The sequence below is a fragment of the Histomonas meleagridis genome (genome assembly GCF_020186115.1).
Source record: "Histomonas meleagridis strain 2922-C6/04-10x chromosome Unknown contig_64, whole genome shotgun sequence".
NCBI lineage: Eukaryota > Parabasalia > Tritrichomonadida > Dientamoebidae > Histomonas > Histomonas meleagridis.
Window position 1 is genome coordinate 31,757 of NW_027150906.1, and position 14,855 is coordinate 46,611.

General features: G+C 26.8%; 3 protein-coding genes across 3 annotated transcripts; 1 reads left to right on the forward strand and 2 right to left on the reverse strand.

Moving 5' to 3' along the window:
• Positions 1–4,476: 4,476 nt before the first annotated feature.
• Positions 4,477–4,866, reverse strand: GO595_008279 (40S ribosomal protein S12; the record flags this gene model as incomplete). The annotated part of the gene is made up of 1 exon (XM_067921836.1): positions 4,477–4,866. One exon carries the CDS (start codon positions 4,864–4,866, stop codon positions 4,477–4,479), a length of 390 nt encoding a protein of 129 aa, XP_067771519.1.
• A 416-nt stretch (positions 4,867–5,282) lies between these two features.
• Positions 5,283–6,383, reverse strand: GO595_008280 (CMGC family protein kinase; the record flags this gene model as incomplete). The annotated part of the gene is made up of 1 exon (XM_067921837.1): positions 5,283–6,383. The coding sequence occupies one exon, from the start codon at positions 6,381–6,383 to the stop codon at positions 5,283–5,285; it is 1,101 nt and encodes a 366-aa protein (XP_067771520.1).
• Positions 6,384–9,376: 2,993 nt separating this feature from the next.
• Positions 9,377–9,577, forward strand: GO595_008281 (40S ribosomal protein S28; the record flags this gene model as incomplete). Its single annotated transcript, XM_067921838.1, has 1 exon — positions 9,377–9,577. The coding sequence occupies one exon, from the start codon at positions 9,377–9,379 to the stop codon at positions 9,575–9,577; it is 201 nt and encodes a 66-aa protein (XP_067771521.1).
• Positions 9,578–14,855: the final 5,278 nt, after the last annotated feature.

Genomic DNA, 14,855 nt, shown 5'->3' on the forward strand with positions numbered 1-14,855 from the left:
GAATGCTGTCTCTTCTACAAATACATGTAAAGTGTTTCTATAAGAGTATGCTTTAAGGTAATCTGCAATTATATTGCAAATTATTTCAGAGCGTAAAGAATGTTGAAATGATGGATAGGAAAAATTTTTTTTATGCCTTGCATAATCATGTAAAGCAAGGCGTAACTGTATTTTGTAAGATTGAACAAAGTTACAATTGGAAAGATGATTTATTATTGAATTTTTAAATTCTTCTTCTTCCATCTATTCTGCCGTTTACAATTAACAACAAAATGGAAAAAGCAAATGAGTTACTTCATCGTTTAAGAAAGATTAGAGAATCATTGAACAAAAACTCAAATCAAGATATACATCCTCAAAAAAGAACAACAAAAAAGTCTGATAATTTAGATTATTCAAATTCTAAAAAGAAAAAGAAAATAGCCCCATCCAAGCAAAAAAATAGCAAAGAAACGATATTTGAAAGGCAGATGAGACAACAAGAAATAAAATCTAAAAAACAAGTTCATCATGATGAAACACATACCTCACTTTCTAGAGCTCCCAATGCACAAAGAAATAAAACAAAAGCTTCGATAAATAATCAGTTCGTTTCATCGAATGCAATAAGGTCAAAAACAACACGCAAATCAATTCCTCAAAACTTAAACCAATCTAAAACATCCAAAAAGAATATAATAAAACAAAACACACAATTAGATTATAATTCAAATCTTCCAATTACCAAGACATCTAAAGGCATTCAATCAAATATTGCAAGTCAAAGCGAAAAAGATAACTTACCATTTTACAAAAATAACAAATTAACACAACCAGGTATTACAAAATCAATTAATCCAAAGCATGAAAAAGATGATATTATTTTTGAAAACATCAATGATTTCCTCTTTAAAAAGAAACTTTCTAAAAATTTATCAGATTCAAATCAATCAAGTGATATTGAAAAGCCAATAAATTCTGTTTCTTTATCAAAGAAATATGGTATTCCATCATCTTCATCGGATGAACCTATATTCACTAAAGAAACAAATAATATCACTTCATCAGATTCAACAGACGACTTATTACAAAAGCCAAAGACATCCTCTTTAACTACAGAAAAAATTCGTCTAAAAGCTAAAATGCTTTTATCAGATTCTTCATCATCAATAAATTATTTTAAAAAATATTATGCAAATAAACTTCAAATTAGTTCTCCATATGAAGTACATTCTCCTACAAAAGGCGATGGCAGTATAGAGATAATTGCAACAAACATTTATCAAACGAGCAATTATTCAATGAATCAAAATAGTCAAAGTGAAGAAGAAAATGTTTATGAAAAACAAAAAATATTTAATGACAAAATAAGTTCTTCAGACAAAATAGAAAATAAATTAATTAATAAGGATATAAATGAAAAGAAATTAGAAGAAAGGAATTATGGAATAAGTTCATCAGATAAAATATCTCAATCAGATAAAAATTTCAATATTAATGAATTCCAGATTAGTTCGTCAAGCGAAGACGAAATTATGAAACCAAATGCTAAAGAAGTAAATAATAATATTATCAATTCTAAACAAGAAATAAATCAAACAAACAGTGATAATTCTGATGATTTTAATTATGATGAAAACAGAATAAGTTCAAATACAAAAGAGTATTTACATCCATCAAAAGAAGAAAAGAACAACTTCAATATCAATGATTATCAGATAAGTTCATCAAGCGAAGATGAAACCATGAAACCAAATACTATAAAAGTAAACAATAATTTTGAAGCTAAACAAACAAATAATGTTAATATTGATAATTTTAATTATGATAAAAAAGAATATCAGATAAGTTCATCAAGTGATAACGAAACAATGGCTACAAAAAATGAAATTAATAAAAATAATTATTTCCAACTTAGCTCATCTGATGAAGATGAAATTATGCAAATAAACAAAACACTAAATAAATATATCGAATCTAACCCAAAAATTAATAAATACGAACATATTAATGCAAAAAGTTATTTAAATGAACAAAAAACAAACAATTTAAGTAGTGTAAAAGAAGAAACAAAGAAATTTGAATTTATGGAAGTTTTACCAAATTCTAAAAATAGTAAAAATGTTTCTTCTGATTATGATGAAAATGAAAAAATCAAATCAAATTTAAATAAAGAAGAAACAAAAATATTAAATACTGAAATTAAATCAAATGAAAAAGAACTAAATAAAAATGAATATATCAGTTCTTCAAGTGATAATAAATTGTTACAAAACAATAATGATTTTAATATAAAAGATTTTCAAATAAGTTCATCAAGCGAAAATGAAATTACACAAAAGAATAAAGAAAAAGTTCAAAACTTTAATATTAAAACAAATCAAATATTAAGTATAAATAAAATAAACGATTTCAATTTGGATGAAGATTTAATTAATTCTTCGAGTTCAATTGAATATAAAAGGAGCAAATCAGATCCAAACAAAAACGAAATAAACAAAATTAATAAAAATGAACTCATTAATTCTTCAAATGTTAATGAATCAATGAATTCTAATAATGAAGAAATGAATGATTTCAATATAAATGATTTCAAAATTAGTTCATCAAGCGAAAATGAAATTATACAAAAAGATGTTGAATCAAAAACAATGTTAAATATCAATAAAACAAATGATTTCAATATCAATTTAGATGAAAATTTGATCAATTCATCAGATTCAAATGAAGACAAAACAAAAATATTAAACGAAGAAAATATTAAAGTTAAAACAAATTCAGTATTAAAGAAGTTAAACATTGATGATTTCGAATTAAGTTCTTCAAGTGATAATGAAAAACATCAAATCAAAAAAGAAGAAAATCCAAAATTCGATATTGATCAACTTGAAATTAGTTCTTCAAGTGAAAATGAAACACAACAAAATAATCAAAAAGAAAACACTTTAATTATTAATAAACCTATAAAACAGAATGATGACAATGAAAATAAAAACTTAAGTTCTGAAAGCGATTTTAATGAAGAAACAAAAAATTTAAATAATAAATTTATGTCTTTTTCTGATGAAGAAGAAAACATCAATGAATCTGATAAACAAATGAAAATGTCATTAATATCGTCAAGTAGTGGCATTAAAAGGAATTTCTTGATTCCAAAAGAAAAAACAAAACAAATTAACTCAATTCAACAAGATAAATCGAAATTAGAAGAAAAAAGTTTAAATGAAGAAGAAGTTTCTGATCCACAAAAGAAAAATGAAAAGAAAAAAGATTTCGGTTCGGAAAGCGATGACTTTAGTTCAGAAGATATTGATATAAAGGCACTACTGGCAAAATATAACATAGAAGATATCGAAGAAATATGTTTGGAAGAGGAATCAGCTTAAGTATTTATGTATTTTTATGTGTTTTGATGTAAATGATTTTTTTATTTTTTCAAATTTTTTTTCATTGTGAGCTTGTTTCTATTGCTTGAAATGAAATTACGGTTCAAATGTAATATATATTCAATCAATCGATATAAATATATAAAGAAATTACATAACATTTCAACGATGAATTAAATGTAAAGATTGATACACTCTACAAAAGAATATTCATATATATTATATATTCATTAAATGTTATTATATCTGCTTGAGAGTTTTAACGTCCTCCACTTTTCAAAAAGTGCAAAATTTCCGATGGACCCCAACAATCAACCAAATTTCGAACTTGACACTGAGCAAAATCTCACATTTGATGAAAAGGTAACATTTCTTGTAACAACTACAGGTGAAATTAAGTGCATTTCAAAGCAAATTGGTCAAGAGTTATATGAACAAAATATGCTTCTAGATGATCTAGGTCAAGAAATGGACAAAGTAAAAAATAGATTGGACAAATACAATAATCAAATGAAAGAGATAGTTCACTCAAAACAAGGTCCCCTTCTTCTCATTTCTGTAATTCTCACAATTGTTTTAATTTTTCTCCTTTCGTGGGTGATTCTTTAAGAGGACACCAACTGTTTAGGTAACTTTTAACATTAATTATTTGTAATAAATATCATATAAAATAAATTTCAAATCAACCATTTTAGTGGTTACAACCAATGCTCTTCTTACTGAACAGAATTGCATTATTTACAATTAAAGAATTGGTTTGAAAAATTAGATATCTCAGTTTACATCTAAAATGAATGGCATTTTGAGATAACGCAAAATTACAAAAATAAAACGCATAGTTATTGTGTCATAACATTATGTTAATAATAAATTTAATGTCAATATTTAATAATCAATTTCGATATGCATACTTTTAACATTCTACCAACAACTGATTCCTTCTTTACTTGATAAAACATTTTAATTTGATTGTATAAACAATACTTGTTACTATGCAAAAAAATAAACAATTTAATCTCAGATATCCAAAAAATTATTCACCAAAATACTTTGAAGCTTTAGCTCATTAACCTGTATGCTAAAAATCAATTTAGTATGGAAATTGAGTTGTTTATTCTTGTTGTTCTTGTGGAACTGGATCGAATGCTTCTCTGAATGCTTCAACATCCGGTGTGATAACACTTCCATACTTCATAACAGCGCAAGCACCGCATTTAATTTGACGGCGAACTGTACCATCGTGACGGATTGATGCAAGGCCTAAGGCTCTGCCGAGAAGTTCTTTTTCTGGAACGGCAATTAACTTAACTTCATTCTTCTTTGCGAGACCTGTGATAAGGGCCTTGTAGTCTTTGTTATCGGTATCGTCTGCAAGGAAAACAAGCTTGGCCTTTCCCTTGATGATTGCCTTGACTGTGCAGTTGAATCCTTTGGCAACGCGACCAGAAAGGTTGATTTGACGGAGACCATTTTCGATAACAGCAGTGTTTTCTTCAGCCATATGAAAAAAGGAAGGCCAAACCGTTTTTAATTCAATAGGTTTGTTTGATCCCTTAAAAAAATTTTTTTCAGGTGGTTACCAGTAATTTACTTGCTAAATAGGATTTCCTTGGAAACCTTTTTATTTGTAAGATACTAAGGCGTATATCTTTTGGGTCAGAAATCATATGAAATTTTTCATAAAATAATGATTTTTAGCAAATTGATAAAAAAATAAATATTACCAAACCCATACAACGAAAAATTGAATTGAAAATCATCGTTTCCAATTCAATAATCACTCAATTTTTTTATCGGTAATTACTACACATTGTGTTTTTAACACTTCGATAAGAACTCTTATATAAGATATTAACAAAAGATTTTACAAACACGCAATAAGATAAAAACCTATCTTCATTCATACAAAACAAAATACTAAAGACTTAATTTGAAGAAGCAATGCTCCATCACATCTGCAATTGACCATCTTTTTTCAGGCTCAAACTCAAGCATGTGGGTGACCAAGTCGTACAGCTCATTGATTGCATTTCTTACATTTGGATTATTTCCATCTGGTACTGAATCGAAAAATTCTCGAATAGACCAATCGAAAAATTTCGAGTGGAGCGACTGGATATCACTACTTTTACTTTGTATTTTGTGGTTCACGCAGAATTCTTTTTCTGTTATAAGTTCATTTCTATCATTGAAAAATTCCTTCCGCCGCGGCGACCGTTTAATCAATGATTTTGGAATTTTTTTGCCGACTCGTTTCTGCATCAGTTCCAGCAGATGCAGCTCGTTTTGCCCAGGGAAAATGGGGTTACCTTGCAGTATCTCAGCAATGAGGCATCCCATTGACCATACATCGGATTTGTTAGTAAATTCGAGACCTAATACAATTTCAGGAGGTCTGTAGTAACGTGTAACACAATAGCTGATTTTATTGTGATCATATACACGAGCGTTACCAAAGTCAGTGAGTTTAACCTCCTTGAATGTAGAATCTGTGAATAATATATTTTCTGGTTTGATATCTAAATGAACGAAATTTATTGAATGAATACTGTTCAGTGCATGACAAATTTGTCTTGAGTACAATTGTACGTATTGAATTGGAAGTCCGGTAAATTTTCGGAATTCAATTAATTCATACATATTAACAGAAAGTAGTTCATAAAGAATGCATTCATGTCCGCAATACTTCAGAGGTCCGTACATTTGCACAACATGACGCGACTCTGATTTGTTGAGTAAAGATGAAATTTTCGACATAATGACTGCTTCATTAACAATTACTTTAGAACATTTACTGTTCCCAATTTTTAGTGCATATTTTTTCCCATTATATAAATTTCTTACTTCGTAAACACACCCAAAAGCTCCCATACCTGCACATGAAAGAAATTCAAGTTTGATTTTAGGGCCAAGAACATATATTTCTCCTTCAAAAACAATTAAATTTCCCTCGCAATTGTCTCGACTTTGGCATGAAATTGGTGTGTCTGGATTCGTTAGTGGCTTTCTTCTACGCATTTTTACATTCTACCCAACGATTTTTGAAAATGTGACATTTTATGTGAAATGGTAAAATTTCCCCTGAAAAAGTGGATTTGAATTTGCAAAATTTGCCAGCAAACATTCAAATGTTTTTGTGCGATATTTACGCCGAAAGTTCCCATATCTTAACTCTACAAAGAAAATAAAATCCTCACAGGTTATAGAAATATTTCATGTTTATTTTATATTGGTCTTCGTTTGTGATTTGAAATATTCAAAAAATTGAAATTAAAAAATTATTTTTTTTTTTGCTTTCATTACAGTGATTAGTATAAAAAAGCATAGATATTGTTAATTTATTTAGTATAATAAAACTAAATCGAAAATTTACTGAATTATAAATAAATGGAAAAATATTCAAAATTATGTATATTAATAAAAAAAAAAAAATTTATTTTTTAAAAGAATAAATAATTTTCATTTCCGAATAATACAAAGGAACAAAAACCATTTTAATGAATATAAAAATTTATTAAAACATTTATAACAATTTATCTTGTTCATCGTTAATGCCATAAAAAGGCAATGCGTAGTCATCAACATCACTAAAAACAGGTATTGGCCACAGCCACAAATACCATTTTTTCCTGCTTCCGAATATTTCTTCCCAGTTCTTTATACATGAGCCCTTTCCATAGTTTGGTATAATTTTCTTTTTATTTCTTTCTTTCATTTCTTCGATTTGAGTTTTGTTTATTGATATTCGATAAACATTACCAACAACAATTGAAGCAGTCATAAAATAGAAAATTAATGATGCAATAGCAAAGGAAATGGTTAAAATTATTGGTAACTTTTTACCTTTGTTCTCATATATCGAAATAACACTTGAAATGCCACGAAATATACAATAAAGTTCTAATGTCATATAAATTATACCCCACAAATTAAAAATAAAAAAGATTTTATGGTTACGGCGGCCTATGAAAGTTGAAGTCCAGCCACAAAAATGATCTGGTCGAATGACTAATCGATCTGTCATATTAAAAAATTCAACTCGCGTAGGATATTTTTGCTGTTGAACATATTCAAATTGATCACTGCGTGTTACATAACCACTTAAATGATCATGAATCTCGTAACGATTAATTTTTAAAGGATAATAAAATGGAAGATAACCAGGACCAACATAAATACAAACAATATATGAAAGAATATATATAAAATATGCAAACCCAATAAAAATTGATAATGTACTACTGAGCCATTTAGCATATGGAAAAATATACTGACGAAGAATAAGAAAATAGGAACAAGAAATAAGAGTTAAAACTACTATGGGGAAAAATAATTGGATTTTCCAATGATTTAAAAAATATTTGTGAATTTTTGGTATATAATTTAATTGAATACCACAAAAGGTGCATATATTCCTCCAATCTGTAGGTGGAGGAAGGGGAACTTGAGAATATAGTGGATTTGCTTCGTCATCATTTGAAAAATCTTGTGTTTCGTTATCCTCCATCTTGAAAGGAGCCGTTTATTTTCAGACAGAACAAAACTCCAAAAAAAAGATTCATGTGATGATTTATTTTAAAATGAGTGCGGCTGGTTTAAATAAAATTTCATATCAGTAAAGAATTTGTTCTTTTATTGGTTCTTCATATATTTGGAAAAGAGCACAAAATTTAAAAATATTCAAAATGATTTTTTATAAAAATATTAATTCTACCATTATTCTTCATATCTAAATGACCATAATGTTCACATAGGAAAAAGACAATATGCTTGATTAAGCAATACAAGCAATTTAAATCAATTTTAATTGTCACGATATTAAAGGTATTCATTAATGAATAACATCAATCAAAGGAATTCAGCAAAACAAAATATACAATTACTAATTCGTTTTATTGACAAACAAACAATAATATTTTTGATGTGATTTCGTCAACAGCTTGACGCATTTTTTGACAGCAGATCATCGTATATTCCGTTAGCTGCTGGCTTGAAGCAGAAGAAAGGGATCCACCAGAGACAGCAAAACCTTTTCTCCCCGCATACTTCGGCGCAATTATTCATGCAGCCTTTGTCGTACGGGTTTATGCCTACATTACCTTTTAGTAATTCCAACGAAGTTTTATTTTTACACAAATTAATTAATCCTCGAATAAAATAGTTACATGAAAGGACTAACAATATAATCTCAAGGACGCCAGCAAGAAGAGTTAAATAACGCATCCAATGAAATGGTTTAAATGAAGATGAAAACCACCAAATGTGTGAAACATACCAAAAAATTGTATGGAAAAAGGCATATCCAGTAAATAAGATGAAGTAGCGTGTGTTCTTAAGGCCAACCCATGAACGTATCCAATAGCAGAAGTGGTCGGCGCGTAAGACAAATCGGCGTGATAATATCGAAAAACAACATCGAGGTGGACGTTTGCTTTGACGGGCAAAATCCATTTGCTCCTTGTATGTTACAAAAGTTTTGCATTTTTCAGTAAATGTTAATTCGGATATTTTTTCATCAATATTATTCCAATCTGAATGTAGACTAAAAAAGTTATATGGCGCATAACCAGGGCCTATGTAAATAGCATAGAAGTATGAAAACGTGACCGATAAGTTTAAATAAGAAAAAACACCAATAAAAACATATCGAATAATTGGATTTGAAATATAAGCTATCATGTCATAATAACCTACAGCTGTGATAAAAATAAAGGACAAAGTAATTACTATGGGATTTAAAGGTGAACAAATCCAATCACCACATAACAACATTTTTGGGACTGGGAAATAAGCAATATTACAACAACAATTACTATGATCTATAAACTCTGATTCTATTTGTATATCTGTTGTATTTTCTATAAGAGGCTGCTGGAAAACAGACATTAAACTGTTGAATTGGATCAGATGTAAGGTGATTTTGAATACTTTACGTTACAACCGAAAAAACACTTTTAAATGCCGATGAGAACGTTTATTTATGGCGGTTTTGACATGGTTTGACCTTTTTAATGGAAGAAGTTCAAGTCAAGTTGGCCGTTGTTAAGGACATAATTGGCCGTACAGGAAGCCGTGGTGGCGTCACACAAGTTAAGGTCGAGTTCCTTGATGAATCACAACGTTCACTTATCCGTAATGTTAAGGGTCCAGTCAGGAAGGGCGATATCCTTTCACTTCTCGAAACAGAACGTGAAGCTCGTCGTCTCCGCTAAATAAACAATCGCTTTTAATTACATTTTCTAGAATTTATCATGATATATCATCAATTATTTAAATGAAATTTTATAAAGATTCAATCAATTATACAAAGATCAGTAAACAAACACGATCTTAGAATGAATACATTGAGGTTATTCTTACGCTTTTTGGAAATTGTAAAATTAATTAAAGAATGCTTTTACTTTTAAAAAATTGGCATTGCTCCTTAGCCTTATCATTTGCTGGTGGCCAATTAAAACTTGATAAAAAGAGAACATTTAAAAAAAATAAATTATTACATTTTCCATCAAAAATTCAAACCCTCAGATATATGAGCAAAGCATTTTATTTAGTCCATCATGTTTGAAGCCATTGCTTACTTTATAAGGAATAAAGCAAAGCAGAAATGTATTTACGATAGATTGTAAAACAAAGAAAAACAAAAAGTGACTAAATTTGTTTTCTTTTGATCAAATATTAATTATTAATTTGATATTTATTTACAAATTGTATATCACTTTTGTTAGTCACAATACCAGAACTAGTCACATCAATTGGCAAAGAAATGTTTGCGAATTGTTTTGAGTTAGTGAAAGTTCAAAATAGTAAATCAGTCAACAAAATACCAAATTCCGCGTTTTTAAATTGCGTTAAGTTACAAGAAATTGGTTTAAATGAATCGGTTACATCAATTGAAGATAATGCGTTTTATAATTGTCAATCATTTTATTATTCTAAGTTAAGTAATATTATATATAGTGAATCATTAATAACTATTGAACAATATGCATTTTCGAATTGTAATTATCTTATCGATCTTATAATTCCTAATTCAGTTATACCAATTAAAGATATGGCATATTATTATTGTACTTCATTAAAAAGTATTAAAATTGGTAATTCAATTAAATCTAATGGAAACTTAATATTTTATTATTGTGCTTCATTACCTAATATTATAATTCCGGAATCAGTTACAATTATTGGATATCGATCATTTTATGAATGTTTAAATTTAGTTAATATTACATTAAGTAAATCACTTAAAGTGATTAAAGAATTTGCATTTTCTCGATGTAAAAACTTAACTAATATTATAATTCCTGATTTAGGTAAAATTTGGTAAATCAGTAGAAACTATTGGAATGCAATCATTTGCATATTGTGGTTTCGTAAGTATTACAATTGATGAAAATGCATTTGCTTTTTGTAAATATTTACAAAGTGTTAATTTACTTAATTCAATTACACTAATTTTCCAATTGATGTAATTTTTGGTTGTCCTTTGTTTTGAATCAAAATATTTCGATGGTACATATTTCACTAATATTACATATGTAATCAATTTATATGCCAGCAAAAATAATATTTGGTGAATCAGTTAAATATATATAAATGATTTTGCATTTCATTATGTTTTATCATTAAGTTATATCGAGTTACCAAACTCATTAATATCTATTGGCGAATCTTCATTTCATTATTGTACTGGATTAGAAAATATAACAATTCCAAACTCTGTACAATCAATTGGACGATTTTCGTTTGCAAATTGTTGGAAATTACAGAGTGTAATTATTGGTAATTCAATAACGACAATATCAAATTCTTCTTTCATGGGATGTTGGGCATTAGTAACAGTTAAAGTTATTGATAGTTATGCATTTAATAGAGACGATCGTATAAGTAATGTAACATTCGATAGATGTGAATCACTTAAAGAAATCGGTGATTATTCATTAGAATATTGTATACTAATTAAAGAATTAGTGTTTCCAAAATATGTAGAAACAGTCGGTTGGTGTGCATTCGCTTATTGTACTAGATTGGAATCATTGATATTACCTGGTAATTTGGTGTCAATTCAAACATTTGCAAATGTTTCGGTTATTGTCATGATTTAGGTTACATATACAATAATGGTACTATAGAACCAAATTACGCCGGAATAAATGTCTTCTTTGGGGCTGATGCTGAATTTGTGACTGTACCAGATTTTCACACAGGTGATTACTTCGGTAATAAAAGGGTCAAAAGATTACATGAAAAAGACCCATTTAAATTATCACCAGGTGCTGTCATCGGTATTCTAACTGCATGTATAGTAGTTGCTGTATTGTCTGTTATTTTAGGAATTTATTGCTACAGACAAATGAAATATAATAAGTATGAGAGCTTAAACAGCGGATTAGTGTCGGAAGTAGATACATTCTCAAACATAACTTACCAATACACTGAACCTGATAATAAATGAAAAATATTTTTAATTAAATCACATCAAAGTTTGATGCACTTTTCTTTATTTTGAACTCATAATAAAACTTTAACTTGTGATAAAAAGGTGTAACTCCGAATGCTATTTCGACTCTTTGCTTAGTGTTATGTGCTAAACTAATAAAAATTTTCTTTCAAAAAATTGATTAAATCATCCATTTCAATTTATTTAAAGTATAGTCATATAGTTTTTTAACTGTGAGTATGACTTCCGATATCGTTCATCGGTTAGGATATGTGGTTTTCATCCACGGGAGCGGGGTTCGACTCCCCGTATCGGAAAAATATTTTTAATTTAAATACCTTTTTTTGTACGTTAACGTACTTTTTTCTTAGAGATAGAATTGGAGATGTCCACTCCATAAACACATGAAATTCAATCACAACAATAATAGATCTCACGATTTTGAAGTTATGTTTTGATGCATCTTAGTATTAAAAGATATTTTTAATTGATATAAAATACGATTTTTAATTTTTTCATTTTTTTATTTTTCCAATTAATTGGAATCACTATAATAGAATCAAAATACCCACCAACAATATTTATAAATCGTATTTTATAACAATTAAACAAGCCAAAATTAAAATAATCAAGAATTTTTCAAAATTGATTTTTGAAATTTTGAAACTTTGATTTTATCTAGTTTCATGTTTAAAATCATCATGTAAAAAAAAAATTTTTTTTTATAAACGTGCAATATTTGTTTCATATATAATTTTTGTTTAAGGTTTTAATATTATATATGAAAGATCCTAAGGATCAAAATTTACTGATTGAAACAAAATTTCCTCTGCGCAACATGTCGATTACTTGTACGGCCAGTTAAAGTGGTCAATGTGTACGATATGGCTTTTTTGAAATTTTAAAATAAAATTCGTATGGAATAATTATACATCTTTAGTATTGATATCAATTCTTTCTTGTTCATGAAGTAATTTAACTATTTCTGTATAACCATTTTCAGATGCTCTAATAAGTGCTGTTTTAAATATTTTAAATAATTTCCAAATATTATTTTAAAATCCAAAATTATTAAAATAAATATTAAATAAAATAAATAAATATCTTTAGCATTAATATCAATTCCTTCTTGTTCAAGAAGTAATTTAACTATTTCTATATTATTATTTCTAACTGCTATATGAAGTGCTGTATAAAATTATTTAAATAATTTCCAAATATTATTTTGAAATATTAAATTATTAAAATAAATATTAAATAAAACAATTAAATATCTTTAGCATTAATATCAATTCCTTTTTGCTCAAGAAGTAATTTAACGATTTATGTATAACCTTTTTCAGATGCCCAAATAAGTGCTGTTTTAAATATTTTAAATAATTTCCAAATATTATTTTGAAATATAAAATTATTAAAATAAACATATAATAAAACAAATAAATATATTGAGCATTAATATAAAATCCTTTTTGTTCAAGAAGTAATTTAACTATTTCTGTATGACCATTATAAAATGCATTCATAAGTGCTGTTTTAAATACTTTAAATAATTTCCAAATATTATTTTGAAATATAAAATTATTAAAATAAACATAAAATAACACAAATAAATATCTTTACCATTAATATAAATTCTTTCTTGTTCAAGAAGTAATTTAACTATTTCTGTATAACCATTTTCAGATGCTCTAATAAGTGCTGTTTTAAATATTTTAAATAATTTCCAAATATTATTTTGAAATATAAAATTATTAAAATAAACATAAAATAACACAAATAAATATCTTTACCATTAATATAAATTCTTTCTTGTTCAAGAAGTAATTTAACTATTTCTGTATAACCTTTTTCAGATGCTCTAATAAGTGCTGTTTCAAATATTTTAAATAATTTCCAAATATTATTTTGAAATACCAAATTATTAAAATAAATATTAAATAAAATAAATAAATATCTTTAGCATTAATATCAATTCCTTCTTGTTCAAGAAGTAATTTAACTATTTCTAAAAGACCATTTTCAGATGCTTTCATAAGTGCTGTTTCAAATAATTTATGTAATTTCCAAATATTATTTTGAAATATTAAATTATTAAAATAAATATTAAATAAAACAATTAAATATCTTTAGCATTAATATCAATTCCTTCTTGTTCAAGAAGTAATTTAACTATTTCTATATTATTATTTCTAACTGCTATATGAAGTGCTGTATAAAATTATTTAAATAATTTCCAAATATTATTTTGAAATATTAAATTATTAAAATAAATATTAAATAAAACAAATAAATACCTTTAGCATTAACATAAAATCCTTTTTGATTTAGAATGTATGTAACAAGTTCAATGTTTCCTGAAAATGAAGCAAAAACTAAAATATTTTCTGGAAGTTGATTATTTTTAAGGAAATATTTTACAAGAAAAATATTTCCGATTTTTGCTGCTTCATTAATGATATTTTCATTAATTTTCATTCCTTCATTTTCTAAATATGTAAAAATTTCATAATTAAAATATGAAACACATATTACACCTAATTCTTCTAATTTTTTAATTTTTTCGAATTTGTTTTCATAAATATACTTAAAGACATTATTTCGATGAAACTTGATTGCAGCTTCACATGCATTATCAAATGATGAATGATTTTGTTCACATAAATGAACAATTTCAATGTTTCCACCTGCAACTGCATATTTACCTGTGTTTTCTACTTCTGCGCCATTCATAAGTAAATATTTAAAACATTTAATTGAAGAAAAAAATGCTGCATAATCAATTAATGTAACATTATCTTTATTAATGAATGAACATCTTTCATAGAGTGATGATTTAATTTTTTGATTAAAATTAAAATCATTTTGTGATGATATTTCTTGAAGTTTGTCGATTTCATCATTTCTAATTATTTTAGCAATTTCTTTTGGATTAACTCCTTCTTTAATTAATTTCTTATGAAATGCAAAATCATTCTTCGAAAGTTCTTCACAAGCAATATTTTCTTGATAAAATGAATATTTATATTTATCAAATTTATCTTGATTAATATGAA